General features: G+C 40.5%; 2 protein-coding genes across 2 annotated transcripts in view; one reads left to right on the top strand and one right to left on the bottom strand.

Annotated features, from left to right (window-relative positions):
- The window catches only part of LOC126278767 (uncharacterized), a 779,239-nt gene that overhangs the window by 665,521 nt on the left and 93,547 nt on the right, over positions 1-20,171 (bottom strand). The gene's annotated exons all lie outside the window — the stretch shown is intronic.
- Positions 13,387-20,171, top strand: part of LOC126278130 (facilitated trehalose transporter Tret1-like) — a 29,705-nt gene continuing 22,920 nt past the window's right edge. Inside the window, exon 1 of the mRNA XM_049978018.1 lies at positions 13,387-13,470. Coding sequence (XP_049833975.1) covers positions 13,434-13,470 — 37 coding nt within the window. The 5' untranslated portion in view covers positions 13,387-13,433. The remainder of the gene's footprint in view (positions 13,471-20,171) is intronic.

Raw genomic sequence — 20,171 nt, 5'->3', positions numbered from 1 at the left:
GCTCTACACCCATATTTTGCGATTTCTTATTTACGTAAAACTTTAAAAAAACGTATAATATTTCCTTGAGAATATATTTAAAAAAAATACACATTTCAACACAGCGCTACGCTCAAAATGATATTTTCACTCAACCGCTTCCCCCTCTGTTTCAGACATTACGTGTCAGCCGAAATACACTTGTGCCTGCGATATTCCTCCTATTGTCAACTTAAGAATCTTGATGTAACACCTCCCCAGATAGCTGCCCAGTGGGACGTATCTTTAATATACGTCTCCAAGTACTAGAAGCCATTTAACTACTCAAATTATAATATTAATTGTCATGAATCAGTAATATTGGTCAAACGTTACAATTTTCAGTTGAACTGGGAAAGAGAGCCGAGATGTGTTCAACAGAAGACGGAAAGAAACGTTCTGAGAATGAACAAAAAATAGGTATCATCCAATTTTATCTGTACCACCAGACATTTTCATCTGACACTAATTGCTGGGATTGTTGGCGGAAAATTTTCAGCAAGAATAGAAAAATTCAAGAATCAAGTATGACAGTATCACCGGAAATTAAATGCACCATCAAGAAAATGATACGTAGTAATTATTATGTTGATTAAACGGCAGTATTGATTATTAGTAACATCACTAAATCACCATCCACTAGTATAATTGACAACACTGAGAGGACAGAAGCTGAAAAAAATTAACTGAAGAATAAAAGTGCCTAGGATTTCACCAAGAAATAAAGGTGTAGCAGTTTACAATAAAGTGACAATGTAACTGGATAGGGAGACAATTGTTTATTGCGCCGTCGTCCAGTCCTGGAACGCTGTAGCATCTACGCGGGAGACCATTGTATACTGCGCCGTCATCCAGTCCTGGACGCTGTAGCATCTACGCTTGTAAGACGGCGTGGTGAAAAGTAATGAAGAATTCATTTTTTTGTGGGATAACTCTTTCGGCTTTTTGAATGAAAGAAATTTATTAACATTGCTCATCTCTATTCTTCATGCCTAAATATTTAATTCTTAGTATTGCCACCCTGGCGACGAACACATTCCTCCCAAAGACAGAGCAGCTTGTTGATATCGTCACTGTAGAATGTTTGACATTGTTGACGGAGTCGCGACCTCACCTCTGCTTGCAGTATTCGCCACTATCAAAGTGAAGTCCTCGAAATGTTCTTAAAGTAATGGAAACAGATGAAGATTGGAGTACTCAAGTGGCGACTGCACGAAGCATGATCGATGACAACGAATCCAAGGCAATGCACTGTTGCACATGTCGCTGCTCTCGTGTGTGTTCTGCCATTGTCCATGTGTGGACGAACACTTCCAGTTGGTCGTTTCAGTTTTATGAGAGTCTCGCTGTACGTTGCTGAGTTTATGTTAGTGCGTGTAAGCACACCTTGAACATTCTAGAACATCGTGAGCAGGACATAGGTGGCATGGTGATCCTTTGGAGCAGAACTCCACTGATTCTCTCTTGTATTCATGGTCAAACTGGTGAACACAGCTTTAATCGCCAGTCACAAGGGTGTAAAGGAATCCATCACCTTCACGCTGAAAACGGAAAAGAAATTATTGACAGGTGTCCAGACTCTTCTGTTCCATAACAGGAGTGAGCATTCGAGGCACTCAACTACACACAGTTTACTGTACCGCTGTTTTAAATGATGACCTTTTCATGTTCTCGTAACATGCCACACAGCAGTGTATGTCTTATCTGACGATTTTCTCACAGGAATTCATCATTCCGATGAGTCTCGTCGGTTGCCGTTAGGACTTCTGTTATTTTTGAAAATATCACGAAATCGATATATCGATATTTAAATAAATATCATTCCTGGCTCTAGAAAAATCGTAAAATCATCGATGTATCGGATGTGAAATCATCGACATACCTGCCTATAAAAATATCTGCTGCATATTGTAAATATGCTGATGGTATTGGATTTGTATATTTAAGTACTGATTTGTTATTAGATAGTCTGTACATCAACAATTAGCTGTCTGCTTATCGCCCCTTAGAGCAAGAACTTAAAACGGTGCACTTTTACACTTGGCGATAATAATTTGATTAACATTGGCAACTGCATGTAAGTGGCATAATAAAAGGTGTCTGATGGGTCCATCGTTCGGTTTCGTCACATATCGGATTTGTCCGGAAGACGTCAAGTCGACTTCCCTGTTTTTACATTTCCGCAAACGCCAGCGATGTGGCAGTTGCTAAGTCAATATTGTGTGATGAAGTTATACGATGCAGTTTCTGTTGGTAGCGCCGAGCGCCGATTACGTCAGTATTTCCCCTCTCACGTATCCGCTCACCGTTAAGGCCAATATTGTTGTTTAGAGATTTGTTCATCATTTTCAGCGACTCTTTTTGAAGAATGTCGATGCGAATAAATAGCAACCTAGTAGCGGTAAAAATGCGATAAAAATTGCTTTTTAATGCAACTTGTGTGCTGTTTCTTGACATCGGAAATCTTGTTATTTCATTCACGCCTCTATTGCAGTCGGAGTTCTTCTTTTGTGCCACATGTGCATGCTTGACACAGCGAAAGAGAAAGATTGGACGTGATGAAAACTCAAAAAATAGTAGGACTTTGTCACACAGTAAAGTAAAATCATGTAGTATTACAATTTCAAAAGAACAACTACAAATATTTCCGGGAAATTGTGAACTGTATATATCGATATGTTTTGGAAAACATCGATATATCGATATTCCGTCAACAGTCCTAGTTGCCGAATGCGGTTGTCCGCTCCAGGCTGTGTCACACACGCTGACATTAGCAACACTGTTTGCTCTTTACGAGCACGAACAATCTAACGTCGCACGTGTAATTATTTCGATTCCACCATCATTGTTCACAGGTTTCGTTCTTCTATGGATTCCGGTTGGAGATACGTTTTCTGCGGTTAAAACTCGATTGCGGCACGCTGTTTCTCACGCAACGACATATTTACCTTACGCACCGCCATGCTACACTACACTATTCGGAGCTAATTAGCGGTAGAGTGCTGCAACTTACGTCAGCAAAGCAGGAAAGTCGACGGAGTGATATGCATGACATTTAATGTCTCAACGAATATTGAGAACAGAATAAAAAATTATGAGGCATTGCTTTTTAACTCGCCCTCTCACCATGGCTCTTTCTGTTATAAACAAGAACTTTCAATCCCATACAACACCCATAACGGTAACAACGGTGCATGGGGACTTTGCGTTTACAGGTTGCTTACCGAACGGCTTTCACTGTCTACAAAATTTGATTTGATTTTCAACATTTCAAATAACTATTGACCGAAAGTCTCTTCGGGTTTGCTGCCGGATCCTAAAATCAACTTGACTCGATATTTCGACGATCCTACTGGTCGCCATCTTCAGTTCTCAGCGGGTCTCATCAGCAGAAGCAGCATTCTCCTGAATATGGCGACCAGTTGGATCGCCGAAATATCTAGTCAAGTTGATAATACGATCCGGCAACAAACCCTAACAGACTTCAAGACTTACTACGCCGGGAAAGCCTACGTAGTCACAACTAATGACCGAATTTAAAACTTTGAAGTGGTGTCATAATCCACCCGTTAAGGTTACACGTTGAACACCATAAGTTGGTTAGAAACTGTGTAAATATGTTTGGCGGCAGCGTAACTCACGACACACAAACTACCCAGAATACATTCTTCATTATTTGATAATGAGAGCACTTATCGAATTCAAAATAATGAAGGGAAACAAGTTTTTCGCTTACTGCGATGCTCAAGCAGTAAAACTGCAGCATCAGACATGATGTTTTAATTTGTTACTTGTTCACTACTAACTCTATTGGCGACACGAGTTTTTATACAGATAGTATACACATATGACACTTAACGCTACGTGGAAAATTGTCACTGTACGATACATAGTTCAGGATAAATGCTGTTTTATACATGGGAGTTCGAAGCTTTAAAGAGCCGGCAGCAGTGTTGGTGGGGAGAGGGGGGGGGGGGGGTTTCTAGTGTGCCTCTAATGCTAGGCAGGCAAAGCACCCAGGAAGACTTTTGTTTTGTAAGAACCTGGTCAGTATTTGTATTTTTACACGTCATCGATTGTAAATTCATATTGTTCGTAGTTATTTCTAGTGGTCCAATACATGTACTTCAGAGCGTTTAACGTTTGTTTTGCCTGATACCCTATCTTGCCATATTACTTTCCTGACGTTTTCTCTACCAGGATTGTGTGCGTACTGTAACATGTTCAAATTCGATCATCGTAACTGGCCTGGCGCCCATATAAGTGAATTAATTGATTCCTTTACTCTGACTTAATGAAGTACAAATTGATTATCTTTTAAAATTCAAGTCTCCATGTCCATTTTATTAAACCAGTCTGCTTGTCTACATGAGACACGTAACATTTTGAGACCTATCACGTTGCGAGATATAATCCACTAAAGTAGAACGTTGTTCATATTCGACTTGTACCATCACTATTTGTGTTTCCTGCGAATCATCAAGTCTACGGTTGCACAATACATGCGGCAGAATCTTGAGCGATTACTTTTGTCCTAAGTCATACCATAGTGCTCCATACTTACTTTTATCTACATTGGTCAGTGCATTGCAACGTCTTTTTCATGAGTCCAACTTCTCTCTAAGCTGTCGACATGGCTGGAAAGCTATTCTAAATTCAAGGAAATTGTGGATACTGCCACTGCTCTTTCGAAATTACGTTCGTTAATTCCTGTACTGTTCCCACATCACATTAACTAGTCTGCTCAGGTGGTAATTTGATAGAATGTGCCAATCCCCGTACATTGGCCGCAAGTTGATGCTTGATGCTAGAAGCAGTCGGTCCAGTATCGCTAGGTTTAAGAATCAGGAGAGGCAAGTAGGTTGTAGGAATGATTTGGGTTTGGTGATGCTGCTTCCGTCTCTGAGAACAATATTAGCCAATTTATGCAAATTTTTCGACTACTTTATATCAACACTGATTCCTTTTCCTTTCCTATGATAAATCTGATGTTGTCAACACGGCACAGCTTTAGATGTGCTAACCATAAAGTTTAGGAGGGTATTCGACACGGAACAACTGCGATATACCTATTAAATGTCTCAATTATGTAATGCAGGCTTTGACTGCCTAAGGATCATAACACAAAAGTCATAGAAACATATACAATGTCTTGTTTTACTGACCCCTTCAAAATAAATCTTCTGTAACAAGGCTGTACAGAAATATACATGTATATCCTTGTGAGTAAATGAAGGAGACTACTGGAAACAAAATTCCTTTTCGTCAGAGCAGCTCAGCTTTAATGATAGCTGAACATATTTTATTTATATCTTTTTCTTGTAACTTTTTTTCGTTTTGGTGTAATGTGTACAGTTACATGAAATCAAATTTTGAAGTACATTAATCTATCCATTCGTGCAGATGCCCATATCTTTAGGTTACCTCCGTATTTTTCATGGTAACTAACCTTTGGTAGCGAGTAAATTGTATTTAATCATGGTTTGCCGACGCGGAAAATGCATAGTTTTTAGGGGTAAAGGCAGTTTTATTGTCATAAAAGTCTCTCATTACTTACTGGGAGCGGGGAGTGAACGAGCAAGGAACGGATGTCTGCAAGGCTGTGCTAGTGTTTTTATCTCGTATATCGACTGTGTACTTTGTATTGACATTGTAACTGCAATTAATGAGATAGTCACTAATCTGAAGTTTGGGTTGAACAGCACTCAAATAAACATGGAACTACTGGAGGTGCTAGCTAGTTCTGTTATTTCTGGAGCCTTTAAGAGAGGGATGTAATGCATTTTGGTCCAAAGAATCGATTTTTCAAAAATATTATTTTCTTAATCTACGCAGTTTAATCTATGTTGTTCGTAAATTTTATCGCGACATCAGCTTCGGAAATACTTTTAAATTCTTAAACTGATTAACTCTGACCTGGCGGCCACTCCCACCTTTTTCTGCATTTAGGAAACTGCTTGCTTCAGAGGAATTTTTGTCCGTGTGAAGGATATTTTCTTTCGATATCTTTGGCTGACATCTATATCTCTCGCTGACATCTATATCTTTGCCTGAAAACTTTCTTGCATATGGTTTATTTACGTTTTGACAATATGAGTACTAACACATATTAGTAGATGGAAGGTTGAATTCGCAAACCTTTACGTGGAAGTCTTGATTTATATATAATGAGTGGTGGAAAAACTGTGTTTAGGAAACGGAGGTTTCATGGAAATCGGCTTACCAACAAAAACTAGGACGCAGTTCGAAATGAAGGACATGAGCTCTCAGCTTTAGCATCGAAACTTGGGACAGGAGAATTGTACAGGAGCGTGAATCATGTTGATATGGATTCCATTGGATTCAGACTTTTTGATTTATAGCTTCTCTGCCAGGCTATTAAGTTTTGATGTTCATGTGTTAGCTGTAAGAATACAGAATGTCTGGTTGTTGTTCAAGAAAAATGATTGGGAAAAGTTTGTGATTTTAAATTAATTTGTAATGCATGTGGCTGTGATTTTCATTTTCCTCCTCCAAAAAACTGACACTGATACCTACGAAAGGAATTTTAGATTAGCGTATGCTCTGAGATGCCTTGGACTGGGCAAGGAAGGAGGTAATTTATTGTGTGGTTTTCTGAACATGCCTCCACCTTGTCCAAGGTTTGAAAAAATAAATAAAGAAATGTTTGATGCAGTGTACGATACTGCCAAAGATTCTACGAAGAAAGCAGTGGAGGAATTGGTGGAAATAAACCAAAAAGAAATATACCCTGGGGTAGATATTCATGACAGTGAATTTCCTACAAATGTTACTGACCTGTGTGTGTCTGTAGATGAGACGTGGATGAAAAGGGGTCACACATTTCTGTATGGAGTTGCATCTGCTATTGGTATTGATTTTTGATAAAGTTTTAGATGTAGAAATTATGTCTAAATACTGCCACCAGTGAGCAACAAGTGAAACGTCCAACAACGAAGGCAGTGAGAAACTGCAGTAGGAAAAGCATGTAGTAGCATGCTCTAAAAATTATAGTGGCTCAAGTGGGGGAATGGAGGCTGCTGCAGTTGTGAGGATGTTCTCCAGATCTGAAGACGAATATGGTGTTAGATATACTAAATACCTTGGTGTCGGGGACTCCTCTTCGTTCAAAGCTGTAACACATAAAAATCCGTACAATACAACGATAGAAAAGTTGGAATGTGTTGGCCACATCCAAAAGAGGCTAGGTGGTAGACTTCGTCGCTTGTTGAAAGAGAAGAAAGGTGAAGTTCTTGAGAATGGAAAACCACTCGAAGGAAAAGGCAGGCTTACTCTGAAAGACATTGATCCTCTTCAACTACTTTATGGGAGAGCTATCGGGAAAAACACACATAATTTAGAAGCAATTAGGCGTGCTGTGTGGACAATATTTTCCACAAACTATCCACTGACCATACACAAATGCACAATCTGTGTCTATAAGACTGTTGGTGTAAATTAAACAACAGAAATGAGACGTATTCACAGAAACATTCATTACCAGAACCTGTTATGAATGCAAGCCCACATTCAGGTTTCTTGCAAATCCTGATTTAATGAGGAAGTGTCTTCACGGAAAGACACAAAATGCAAATGAAATCCGGAAGCTGTGGTCGAGCGGTTCTAGGCGCCTCAGTTCGAAACCGTGCTGCTGCTAAGGTCGCAGGTTCGAATCCTGCCTCGGGTATGGATGTATGTGATGTCCTTAGGTTAGTTAGGTTTAAGTAGTTCTAAGTGTAGGGGATTGATGACCTCAGATGTTAAGTCCTATAGTGCTTAGAGCAATTTGAACCATTTTTGCTAATGAAAGCCACAATAATTTAATTTAGATTATATGTTCAAAAAGGACATTCTGTGGATTTGAAGTACTCAAAACAGGTGTCTATGATGGAATTATGTTGAGTAACGGAAATAATGGCAGAGTTGAAGTGCTGAAGAGAGTTGGTATAGATCCTGGAGTGTTTACAACAAGAGCATTTTACACCATCGACGAGAGCAGGGTCAACAAAGCTAACAGATCAGTGTCTTACTTGCAAATACAGGCAAGGCAGATTCGAAGAGGAGAGAAGAGAAACCTGGAGGATGAGGAATATCAGTATGGAGGATTTTAAAATTGAGCTAAGCTTATTACACGTAGAAGTACGAGAAGAAAATCTTTTATCCTCATTTTCTCTGTTTTACATTTTTTTACATTATTACAAGCCTTTTCTCAAAAAGTATATGTGCTAATGCTATGAAATTTTCAGGAACTGTTCGCAACGTGTTGCTGTTTCCCTGGAAATAAAAAATACGAGATCCTGCAGTTAAATTCTGATTTTTAGATGACTATATGTAGAAAAAAACCTCTGTTAATGATATAATTTGTATCATAAATTAATAACTGTACCTAAATCAGTGGTCTTATAACCTTCTCAGGACAACACAATAAAATTTTCAGATTAATTGCATGATTAGATTTTGAGTTATGGCTTTTTATTTAAAAAAGAAACAGAAAATTAAAAATCAAATTTCTGGCAAAATATTAACCCTGCACATTTATTATATTTTTCCGTCAAAACACAGCTCTTTTGCTTTACACATCCAAAAGTTAGATTCGTAAGCAAATAAATATGATTGTAATTGTTTTTTAAATAAATGTTTACATTTTCCGTTACATCCCCCCTTAAAGAGCCATAGAAGCTGGCTAGTTGTACACTGAGTGTCGGGAAAATACGGAGTGTATCAAAAAGACTCATCCGATTTTAAAAAATCACAACTATTCTGTTGTTTTAGGTACGTGCGTAAAAATCGTACTGTTGGGAAGAGCAAACTCTCGAGTTTTACATGGTTCCCGCTAGCTAGCAGCAGCATCATGTGTAGTTTCACGGGAAAAGGTGTATGGTCCTTTTTCCTTGCCGAGAACACTGTTACACGAAGCACATATCTCCATATACTTGAGAACTTTATTTTCTCACTGCTGGACAGTGATTCTGACGGCTTCATTCATCAACAGGATAAGGCACCACCTCACTTGAACCTGGAAGTGTGGGAATTTGTTCGTTCAGTAATCCTTCGACTTAAGTCGAAGGGTTACTGAACGATGGATCGGTCGCACTGGCCCAAATGATTCAGCCTTTCATTGCTGGTCTCCAAGGTCACCAGACATGACTGTGATTATTTCTTGTGGGGGTTTATAAAAGACTCTGCTTATATGCCTCCGTTATCAACAACAGTGAATGAACTGAGACATCGCGTAACAGTAGCTGTGGAAGCTGTCACTCAAGACATGCTCGCTGTAGTTTGGGAGCAATTTGAGTACTGCATTGACATCAAGGGGGCGTATTGAACACTTATGAAATTGTATTAAAAAAGCTTTTTGACTTTCCTGTTCATCACAAAACAAAATTTATTGTATATGTTAGTTTCAGAAACATAGACGTCCCAAATCGGTTGTTTCTTTTTGGTACAGCCTGTACTTCGCGAGTTGTATGTGTGGTGTGTTTCATTTTGTCTTTCGTATGTCACTCGCTTCTCGATCCGTCTGTGTCGTGACAGTTGGTTTATTGGCAATATGGGTAATTCATTCATCTGAGATAAAGAAGGAAGGAAAGAGGAGTCATTATTTACGGAAATAGTTCTGAATCAACATTTATTAGATACCTATTGTTACCCGTCTCGTAAGACACCGCTGTGAAAGTAATTTGAATTGAGAACGGCAAAACTCTCCTCAATACGCCTTGTGCGGTAATCTGGAGAAATCGTAACTCTCAGCTGGGTTAATCCTGGCCGCCAGATGCAATAGAAAATGAGAACATGGTTCATGAATCACCTAGTACGTCAAAGAGTATGTATAAAGTGCCTTTAACAATCAAGTAAAATCGTTAATCATAAATTATGAATTTTGTATTCCCAAAAGTAAAGTTGTACCTAACAACAATGAAAACTTCGCAGAAAGCCGTATAAAAAGTTTCTACATATCATATTTTCATGCTTCTAAACTGTGAAATGAAACTTGTAATCAATTAGATACTACAGGACAAAGTAATTAGCATTGTACGTCGTTACAAGCTGAGCTTTTTTACCCCAAATAAATCATTGTTAGCACAAAGCGCTGTGGCGTTAACTACTATCTGTAGAACATAAATCGCCCCTCTGGTACTGTTGGGATGGATGACACAAGAATGACTTATGTGTAAGATCAGAATCGGGATGAGCTACGTAACAATTGTATATCCGGATTACGTCCGATTAAATTATTTGCAGCACATTTCTGTAATTGTAGTTTGCCTGCAGTAGAGTACATTACTGTTCAGAGACTTTATAACTGACATAGGTTCTTATTATTCTGTTTAGTCTTTAGATGAATCACATACGTTAAATGAAAGGAAATATCAACGAAATTATACTGATAAACTAATATTAATTTTTCGTAAAAGCTGCAAAAATTTAACTTATACGAACTTCGTTTAATTTCTCAAAAGTAACTGATTTTCAGTCTACTGCATCATTAAATAAAAAGCATTAACGATCATTTACATCATGAAGCAAAAATCGTACGTAATTTTTTTGAATATCTGCATATTTATATCACTGAATTTCGCTGTGTAGTGTAATCTTCCGTTTTTAGAAAGCTGTATTTCAGTGATTCTTCTTCATTTTGTGTCGGCAAGCGTTTTCAAACAAGAATCTGAAGAGCGAAAAATTCTGGCTAGTGTAAATCTATTATGATAAGTTGTAATATGTTCTATCGTCAGAGCAATTTCGTGCGCAAATCTGTTAAAATTTCGGTAGTTACAGAACGGGATATTTGTATGGGAGTTTTCCAAATTACTAGGCAACGTGATTCACGGTAATTATATTTCATTACTAGTAGCGTTTGTTTTCGTGACGCAAAATTACCTATGTGTAGTGTACATGTTATCACGGATTACATACACCATGGCCACGAGTAATTTAATTTTTCTGTAGGGTATGTCCAGTGAGACCAACTACCGTTTGCAACACTAGGAAGGGTTAATATTCTTTCATGCAAATTATTTTTATTAGCACATTGACTAGTTTCATCTTCGCTTTTGGTGACCACTATTACTAACCAAATGATTAGCAAGCTTAACAGGAAAATTTTGATAACCGAGTGTGGGGTCATCAGCATTCTTAGCAGAGACTTGTAATTATCCACATTTCGATTCGGCTTTAGGCTTGTACGGAATCGATTGCCTTCTTCCAAAAATGCTGAAGTTCGTGACTGCACGATCAAGTGAATAACAGACTGACACAAAAGAGATGATTCAACACATCAACACTGCTGTGGTCAGAGAAAATATCATTACCTTACATAAACAGCAGAGTTTTATCTTTGTATTTTTTTCTCTTCTTCTTTGTATACTGATGTCGTCAAATGCACAGGAAATGAATCGCTAAGGCTGCTGTTAAAAGAGTGATTCCAAAATCGGTATTAATCTTGTACTGGCAATCGACGTACCATTCGTGTGTATGACGGACAAGGTGAACGATACCAGCGCATTTGGTCACAGAGGGGTGGTCGGCACCTGATCGGCGCCTGACGCATGAGACACTTAATTTATGCGGTCGTGCTGACTCGGCATTTTTCACGTGACGCTGCGCAGGCGCAGTGTAACGCGAGGACATCGCTTTGGGAAAACATTCGCCGTCAGAGTTAACGGCCGTGGGCCGGTGAGTGTTGCTGACAGGGACCGCGGTCGATAATCACGGGAAGTCTGGTAGTGAATACTGCCTACGTTCACTTCCTTGCAAATGATTCGAGGCCACATCTGTAATTCCTCAAATCCACAACTCTCGTGGACACACCTGATGTAGTTATTTTGCCATCCCGGGTGTCCAGGCGGCTCTAGGCACTACAGTCTGGAACCGCGCGACCGCTAAGGTGGCTCAGAGCCATTTGAGCCATTTTTAATAAGCGTTAATTCAAATACTTATCCTGTTAAAAGGAAATTTGCTATAACAATAGAAAGTCCCTGTCAGTTGTCTGCCGCTATCTTAACAATTATCTCAGCGGCAAATTCAAATTACGCAACTCTGCAGACATAAATGCCGAAGGTGATAAAAATGTGTAAAAATAACTGTACACCGGTAGTCCCGAACTCATTTTAATGAAAATAATTAGAATCAGATTGGTTCTTTAAAAACAGTGCTCTTAGCACGATCCATATAACAAACTTTTCTTGCTGATGTATGGAGCTGAAATTAATTACGGACGAGTTGCGAAGAATATTGTTTCAGGTAACACACTTCAGTGTTGTGCGCGGCTGATATTCGGTGGTTTTAATGACAATTTTCCTGAAGATAACTATTTCCATCCTAATCAATAGTTGTATAGAATCTGTTGTATGAACTGTGCTTTGATGACACTTACACAAATTACAGACAACACTTTAACACGACGTTAACTTGGATTTCGTTAGCAACTTCACGAAATCCTTAGCCGGGAGAAAGCCGGCCGGTGTGGCCGAGTGGTTCTAGGCGCTTCAGTCTGGCACCGCGCAACCGCTACGGTCGCAGGCTAGAATCCTCCCTCGGGCATGGATGTGTGTGATGTCCTTACGTTAGTTAGGTTTAAGTAGCTCTACGTTCTAGGGGACTAATGCCCTCAGATGTTAGGTCCCATAGTGCTCAGAGCCATTTTTAGCCGGGAGAAAAAAATTATTTTGTAATTATTCACTGTAATGAAACCACATTATCATTTTCATTTTCATTTACAAGTTAGTTAAATACCAAACCTCTGAATAACACAGCGAACGCCACAATAGGTTCTTTAATTTGGATAAAAAAAGACAATCGCCATCTTCTAACTTTTCACCATGTGTAACTGGTGATCCGTCTGGAATCACGTCCTTGGCGACCCGAAGTTAAATCCCGGTCCCGGTCGACTTATCCTCCTCCCCTGAGCTCGTTTCACTGACTAGATAACATCTAAGCAACAAAGCAATCATCGGTACCTCCTGTATGAATTCCAGTGAGGCGCCTGGTTCACTGAATACTGTTCGCATCTCCGATTTCGAAATTTTCAGCGGATTTCGCGTGTGTTATTTATAGCTGGTGTACCCAACGCCGCTGTCGGTGACTCCCCGCCTTGTCAGGGCGTTGTGAAGTATATATGGTGTTTACCAGACGGTGAGGCGTCTGCGCAGAGTGGGAGTCAGTAGCAGCAGTCCACTTGGCGGGAGGAACCTGTGCTGTGAGGCGAGCGGTGCTGAGGACCTACCTTATACCAAAGGATCCGCCTCCCACCCCACCCCTCCCTTCTTCTCGCGCGAAGCGAGTCACGCTGTTTTCTGGTGCGGCGCCTGCGGGGCGAAGATCATGAGCGCGGGTCGCGGCGTCACTTATAAAAACGACGCCCGCGTCGGCGACGCCGCCACTTGCCGCAGCCACGCAACAGGACGCCGCCTCCCGCCATGTCCGTGCTACGACAGTTCGCAGCCACCGTCATAGGTGAGTAGTTGGAAGAGCGTCTGTCAAGCACAACTTCTCCGTGACTTTGTCTCGTATGTAGCACGTGGTCTCTGGAGACGTCCCGTTCCGGGCACACAGGCATCGGGACTTCCGGCTAAGGTTCAAAACGGCTCTGGGCACTATGGGACATTACATCTGAGGTCATCAGTCCCCTACAACTTAGAACTACATAAGTCTAACTAACCAAAGGACATCAAACACATCCATGCCCGAGGCAGGATTCGAGCCTGCGACCGTAGTGATGGTGCGGTTCCAGACGGTAGTCCCTAGAACCGCTTGGCCAACCCGGCCGGCTCCGGCCAAGCTTATCTACATCATACGAAAGGCCACCTGGCCGTTTAGTAGGAACCAACAGCTGTTTCTGCCGTCTTTGCAGTTTGCTCAAAGTAGCGCCCTTTCGCGGCGGTGATAGTCGTAATGTCTGGAAGATCTTCTCAAGGTTTCAAACACGTGCGTCGCATACCAGATGCGAAATAGCCTGTGTTTTTAAGAAGGGCGGTGTCGCGTTCCGTCGGACATGCGTTCGTGTTTATTCGCCAATACCAGGCTCTCGACTATCAATAAAAGTATCCTTCCAGGATAGGAATATCTGTAACGTACGAGTGCAGGTTGTGACACAGGGACAGCGAATTATGGAAGTTGGGATCTGGCCGTGATACTAGCGTGGATAGCAGAAGCGGTTAAGGTGACCACTCGGGTAGCCCTGTGGTGCATGGCGTCCACTACAGTGGACAGCTGTTAATGGTCGCTTCTTTGGCACTTCCAATCAGTCCTCAGGCTTCACGTGCACACAGTTCACTGCAGTGGGTACTCCCCACAGGTGTTGTGTCCTGCACCCATTTTCAGCCTCATGACAGATTGAAAACGCCAGAGTATTGACCATTAAGAGTTGTCCACTGCAGTGAATATCGTGCACCGTGGGGTTAAAGTCCTGAATCGAAACAAGGCCCCCGGAGTAGACAACATTCCACTGGAACTACTGATGCCCTTGGGAGAGCCAGTCCTGACAAAACTCTACCATCTGGTAAGCAAGATGTATGAAACTGGGGAAATACCCTCAGACTTCAAGAAGAATATAATAATTCCAATCCCAAAGAAAGCAGGTGTTGACAGGTGTGAAAAATTACCGAACAAACAGTTTAATAAGCCACAGCTGCAAAATACTAACACGAATTCTTTACAGACGATTGAAAAAACTAGTAGAAGCCGAACTCGGGGAAGATCAGTTTGGATTCCGTAGAAATACTGGAACACATGAGGCAATACTGACCTTACGACTTATCTTGGAAGAAAGATTAAGGGAAGGCAAACCTACGTTTCTAGCATTTGTAGACTTAGAGAAAGCTTTTGACAATGTTGACTGGAATACTCTCTTTTAAATTCTAAAGGTGGCAGGGGTAAAATACAGGGAGATGACGGCTATTTGCAATTTGTACAGAAACCAGATGGCACTTATAAGAGTCGAGGGGCATGAAAGAGAGGCAGTGGTCTGTATATTGGGCAAGCAGTAAAGGAAACAAAAGAACATTTCGGAGTAGGTATTAAAGTCCATGGAGAAAAAATAAAAACTTTGAAGTTCGCCGATGACATTATAATTCTGTCAAAGACAGCAAAGGACTTGGAAGAGCAGTTGAATGGAATGGACAGTGTCTTGAAAGGAGGATATAAGATGAACATCAACAAAAGCAAAACGAGGATAATGGAATGTAGTCGAATTAAGTGGGATGATGCGGAGGGAATTAGATTAGGAAATGAGACGCTTAAAGTTGTAAAGGAGTATTGCTATATGGGGAGCAAAATAACTGATGATGGTCGAAGCAGAGAGGATATAAAATGTAGACTGGCAATGGCAAGGAAAGTATTTCTGAATAAGAGAAATTTGTTATTATCGAGTATAGATTTAAGTGTCAGGAAGCCGTTTCTGAAAGTATTTGTATGGAGTGTAGCCATGTATGGAAGTGAAACATGGACAATTAATAGTTTGGACAAGAAGAGAATAGAATCTTTCGAAATGTGGTGCTACAGAACAATGCTGAATATTAGATGGGTAGATTACATAACTAATGAGAAGGTATTGAATAGAATTGGAGAGAAGAGAAATTGCCGCAAAACTTCACGTTGTACTTTATATGAATCGTCATTTTTTTCTGAGCGTGATGAGAACACTCCTAAAGCCGAAATCTGATTCCCAAAATTCAACTTTTGTGTCAATTACTTACGCCTGCAGAACAGAGTGGAAAAAGATTTTTTACTTCCTTAAAGCGTTTATTAATGGTTCTGTCGACAATAGCAGGCTCAAAACTTGTCGTCTAATAAATACTGCAACTGTTGTCGGAACCATTAATAAACGATTTAAGGAATTTGATGGAGTTTCTGTTCCTTGTCAACGAAATGTTGAAATTGAAGAAAAATGCCGACTTGTTGAAACTGAAATATTATTTTCTTTCCTTCAACAAGGAATGCAGCTTAAGAAATAAAGTCTTTAATTAACTTTATTAGTGACATTATTCCTATTTTAGCACTAAGTTATTATTATTTACAAAACCAAACAGCCCTTTTGTAAAACTTCTTTGAAGTTAGGAAGGTAGGAGATGAGATGCCGGCAGAAATAAACCTGCGAGGTTGGAAGGTGAGTCGTGCCCGGGTAGCTCAGTTGATAGAGCACATACACAAGACTGGTGAAGCTCTCCGGTATGAATCCCATGCGACACACATATGGAGTCTCATATCAGCGCACATTCCACTCTAGAATAAAAATTAATTGTGGAAATAGACTTCTTATATGTACATAAAAATTTATTGACTCTCAAATAACTTTTGGGATTAGGATCAGGATTCTAGTACAGGATACGTGACTAAAGTCAATAACTATCACATTTACACATTTACAATGTGATCTGCGAGGCGTCCATGTAGATGCAGAGGGGCTCTACTGGCACACACGAAGATCAAATTCCAAAAACATGTTGAGATATGAGTGAAATCTTATGGGACTTAACTTCTAAGGTCATCCGTCCCTAAACTTACATTCTACTTAACCTAAATTATCATAAGGACGAACTCACACACCCACGCCCGAGGGAGGACTCGGACCTCCGCCGGGGTCAGCCGCACAGTCCACGACTGCAGCGCCCTTAGACCGCTCGGGTAATCCCGAATAAATTCCAACAAATGTATTAAATCGCAGTGGATGAGATACTGATTGCATACATTTACAAATGTAGTAAAACAGTACAAGCGCAGAGTCTGCAGTACGTTGAGCTGTAGTTGTCTTCGTACTTAATGGTACTGCGTAATCATTGTTCGCTTACAAATTGCTCTAATATAATTGTTCCTTCCACGCAGAAGCACTGTAGGGCACTGCTGAAACATACCGCCTTGCAGTAAGCCTATTACATGTCCCTCCGAGGCTTATTTCCAGTAACGTTTCAAAAGCTTATCCTCTATTCCGCTCCAAGGCACTGACCGTCTAAAAGCTAGTGACTGACTGCCGGCCATCCCTCTCTTCGCTCGGTCACTTCGTGCCCTTTAACCTCGTGTTTAGGCGCTCTATCCACCTCCAATACACGTTAACCACCTACTTTGCGCGAGAGACGGCGCTCCAGTTTTTCCTTCCCTAACAATAAATTTCCACCTATCGATCCCGATGCACGAATCAGTTATAGGACTAAATTATTTTCTACACGACAATCACACACAAATATTCACCGTTACTACAAACAGCGACAAGAAATGTACATTTTCAAAATCCTTCTTCATTTTCGTATCAGTATTTCACATCAGTAGCGCACTTTTGTTGAAGAAATCTTTCTTCTCCTGCACCAGCTTATTCCTGATAGCTTTTTCACGTAGGCCATCTAGTGCAGTTTTACTTCACCTGAAGATCACGAATAGCAGCCTTGTCGGAATGTTGCGACGACACGATGCCACTACTCTGCAGGTAACCTGACAAGATTACATAAATGAAATTTGCCGAGAAAGCCTACAATCCCACGTAATTCTTCCACTTTATCCACTAGCGTGTCACTGAAATTAAACACCTCACTGTTCTGCTTCTAGTATTCTTCGTCACCTCCACCTTTGCCATTTATATCCCTGCAGTGCAAATAAAAGGCAGTGAATTACAAAAATTAAATGATACGAGGGAAATGAAACATTCATTCGACAGAACTGTTACTACTAGTAACGTTTCCATTAGTGTTTTAACATACAAGCAGCCATATCATAAAACTTTTTCCCTCTCTATAAGCTACACAAGCGAGCGTTCCGCGTACTCCCTACAACGTAAAAACATATCTCAGAGCGTACAGATAAGCAGGACTCTACAAGGGTCCAAATAGGAACAATAATCACGGGTAAATGTCTCCTCTTCAACCCGCCGACTGGCCTTTTCCGTCCTTAGGCACTGTTGTCATGTAATATCAAAAAGCTGAGAAATATGTCAGCTGTGACAATCCAAACAGGACATAGCTCATGTCTCACGCTCACAACAGTTCTGCTAAAAATCACACCTATCGTATTCTTGTCAGTGGAGGCACAGCACGTGCACCTCATACACACGTGGTACTGAGGGTCACGATCAAAGTTTACACATAAGACGTAAACTCCTTTTTCATATCTGCAATCCTTCGGTAGGTAATGATACAATCAACTAGAAATGGTTATGGTGATAAGAATATCTGTCATGCGTTTGTTACCATGCAACAAAAATAATGTGCCTAGACAAGACTGTTCATGGTAGACATAAAAGGGCCTATATGAAAAAATATCTGTGTCGGAAAGTTTTCTACAGCATCAGGAGTAATTTGAGACGAATCAGTAAATTTGTAGTACAACAATATCTCAATACATAGTATCATAATAGGAAGAAGAAGAATCTACATAAAGACCTAAAATCATTTACCGTGGTTCAAAAAGGTATCCAGTATTTAGCTGCATACGTTTTCAATAAATAATCAGCAACCATAAATGACTTGGTTCCAGATAAAGCACAGTTTCAACAGTGTTTGAGAGGCTTTTTGTTAAGCAACTCCTTCTATTCCCCAGATGAATATCTTAACAAGGAGTGTTTGACCAACTTAAGTAAAAAGTTCTGTTAGTATTGAGTTATGACAGCTTTTGATCACCACAGTCAGGTAAGATATTTTGTGTATGATAAATTTATCAAAAGTGCTTAACTATGTTCCATTCTGACAGTGTATAAATTCTGTAAATATTATCAGTTCCCGTTTACTGTAAAGTATTCGTATATTTTGACAAGCTATTGATAAATGATCAGGGAAGTGAGTATTATATTCAGATGGTCTATGTTTTTTTATGTTATACTTTCTGAAATGTGTCACATCCACGAGAATCACCTCATTTTGGCGCCTATGGAAAGAAAACTAAATCTAAAATAATCTTACTACCGTTTATAGTGATGTGGGGCTATATACTTCAACCAAAACATAAAAATATACACGGAGAGAAAGAGACTGACAGGGGAGAGAGAGAGAGAGAGAGAGAGAGAGAGAGAATGGTAGCGGGGGAGGGGGGGGGGGGGGCATTTGAGACTGCAGCCACAGCTCCAACTTGCCTTAATATTTGCAGAACCATACGTTGCGTTACTGAACAAAAACGTACCTGTTTAGTGTGTTTCAAGAAACTGCAGTTTCAAAGAACAGAGCACTTTTCGACGTACTTACACAAATGTATAGCAGATCAGCAGAGAAGCAAGGCAGTATAGCAGTAGTTTAGCTACGATTCAAGGAAGATTGTTAAATAAACCTAAACATAAATATCAGGTTGTACGAATCGCCAAAGTGTGGTCGACAATGAATGGCATAAGTAAAATATAGCAAGACAAATCCTTAAAAATTTCACTCTTCCAAAGGCGCCACTAACTGCAAATTCTCACTCCATTTCCTGGATGTTACCTACACCGCCCTGTGCATTCCAAAGAAACTTTCTAACATTTTGTGCACATTAGTGCCCACCTGGACCTACCTAAACACAGAGTTTCTTCTCATTCTACTTCTGGGCCGTAAGACGGTCACTTCGGAGGCCTTTATGCCGCAGGAGTTTGTAACTGTGCTGTCTGCGGTGAGTATGGCACTGAAAGTGTGGTTGTACTAAAGAGAGTTCGTTGGATTGCCTGCACTGACCTCCACCCCTGAGAACTGTTCCGAGGGTGCTTCATCTGGTTGCCTAAAAGACTCTGCTATTCGCTCGAGCGTTGTCAAGTCACACCATACCAATCTGCTTTCAATGTCCTCTTGCTTATGAAAAGCATACGAATTCGAAAAAATTGTAAATTAAGTCGATTACTGCCAATCGCTAATACTGGTATGAATTACATTTTGCAGTGTCGATTACTTATTCGAATCTAGTGGGTCCTGTATTCCGATTTTATATACGTTATGGGAACGCTTTGGAAAAAAAGAACGGTCGCGTAACAGTGGCCTTCTTTTTTTTCGCTCTGTAAATTCTGGGTTTAACTGAGAGTGAGTCGCTTGGGTGTGCTATCGTCGCTTCTTGAGCTCTTGATTAAGATCTGCATCTTTCGAAATAAGAGGGGCAGTCAATAAGTAACGCAAAAAAATCACTCTGTCTTCAGGCCACAAGTGGCCCATCGCGTCCATCCGACCGCCGTGTCATCCTCAAATGAGGAGGCGGATAGGACGGGCGTGTGGTCAGCACAC

The sequence above is a fragment of the Schistocerca gregaria genome, chromosome 6, assembly GCF_023897955.1.
Source record: "Schistocerca gregaria isolate iqSchGreg1 chromosome 6, iqSchGreg1.2, whole genome shotgun sequence".
In the NCBI taxonomy this organism is placed as follows: Eukaryota; Metazoa; Arthropoda; class Insecta; order Orthoptera; family Acrididae; genus Schistocerca; species Schistocerca gregaria.
Note: the sequence above shows the minus strand (reverse complement) of the source record. Positions and strands in the feature narration are given on the sequence as shown.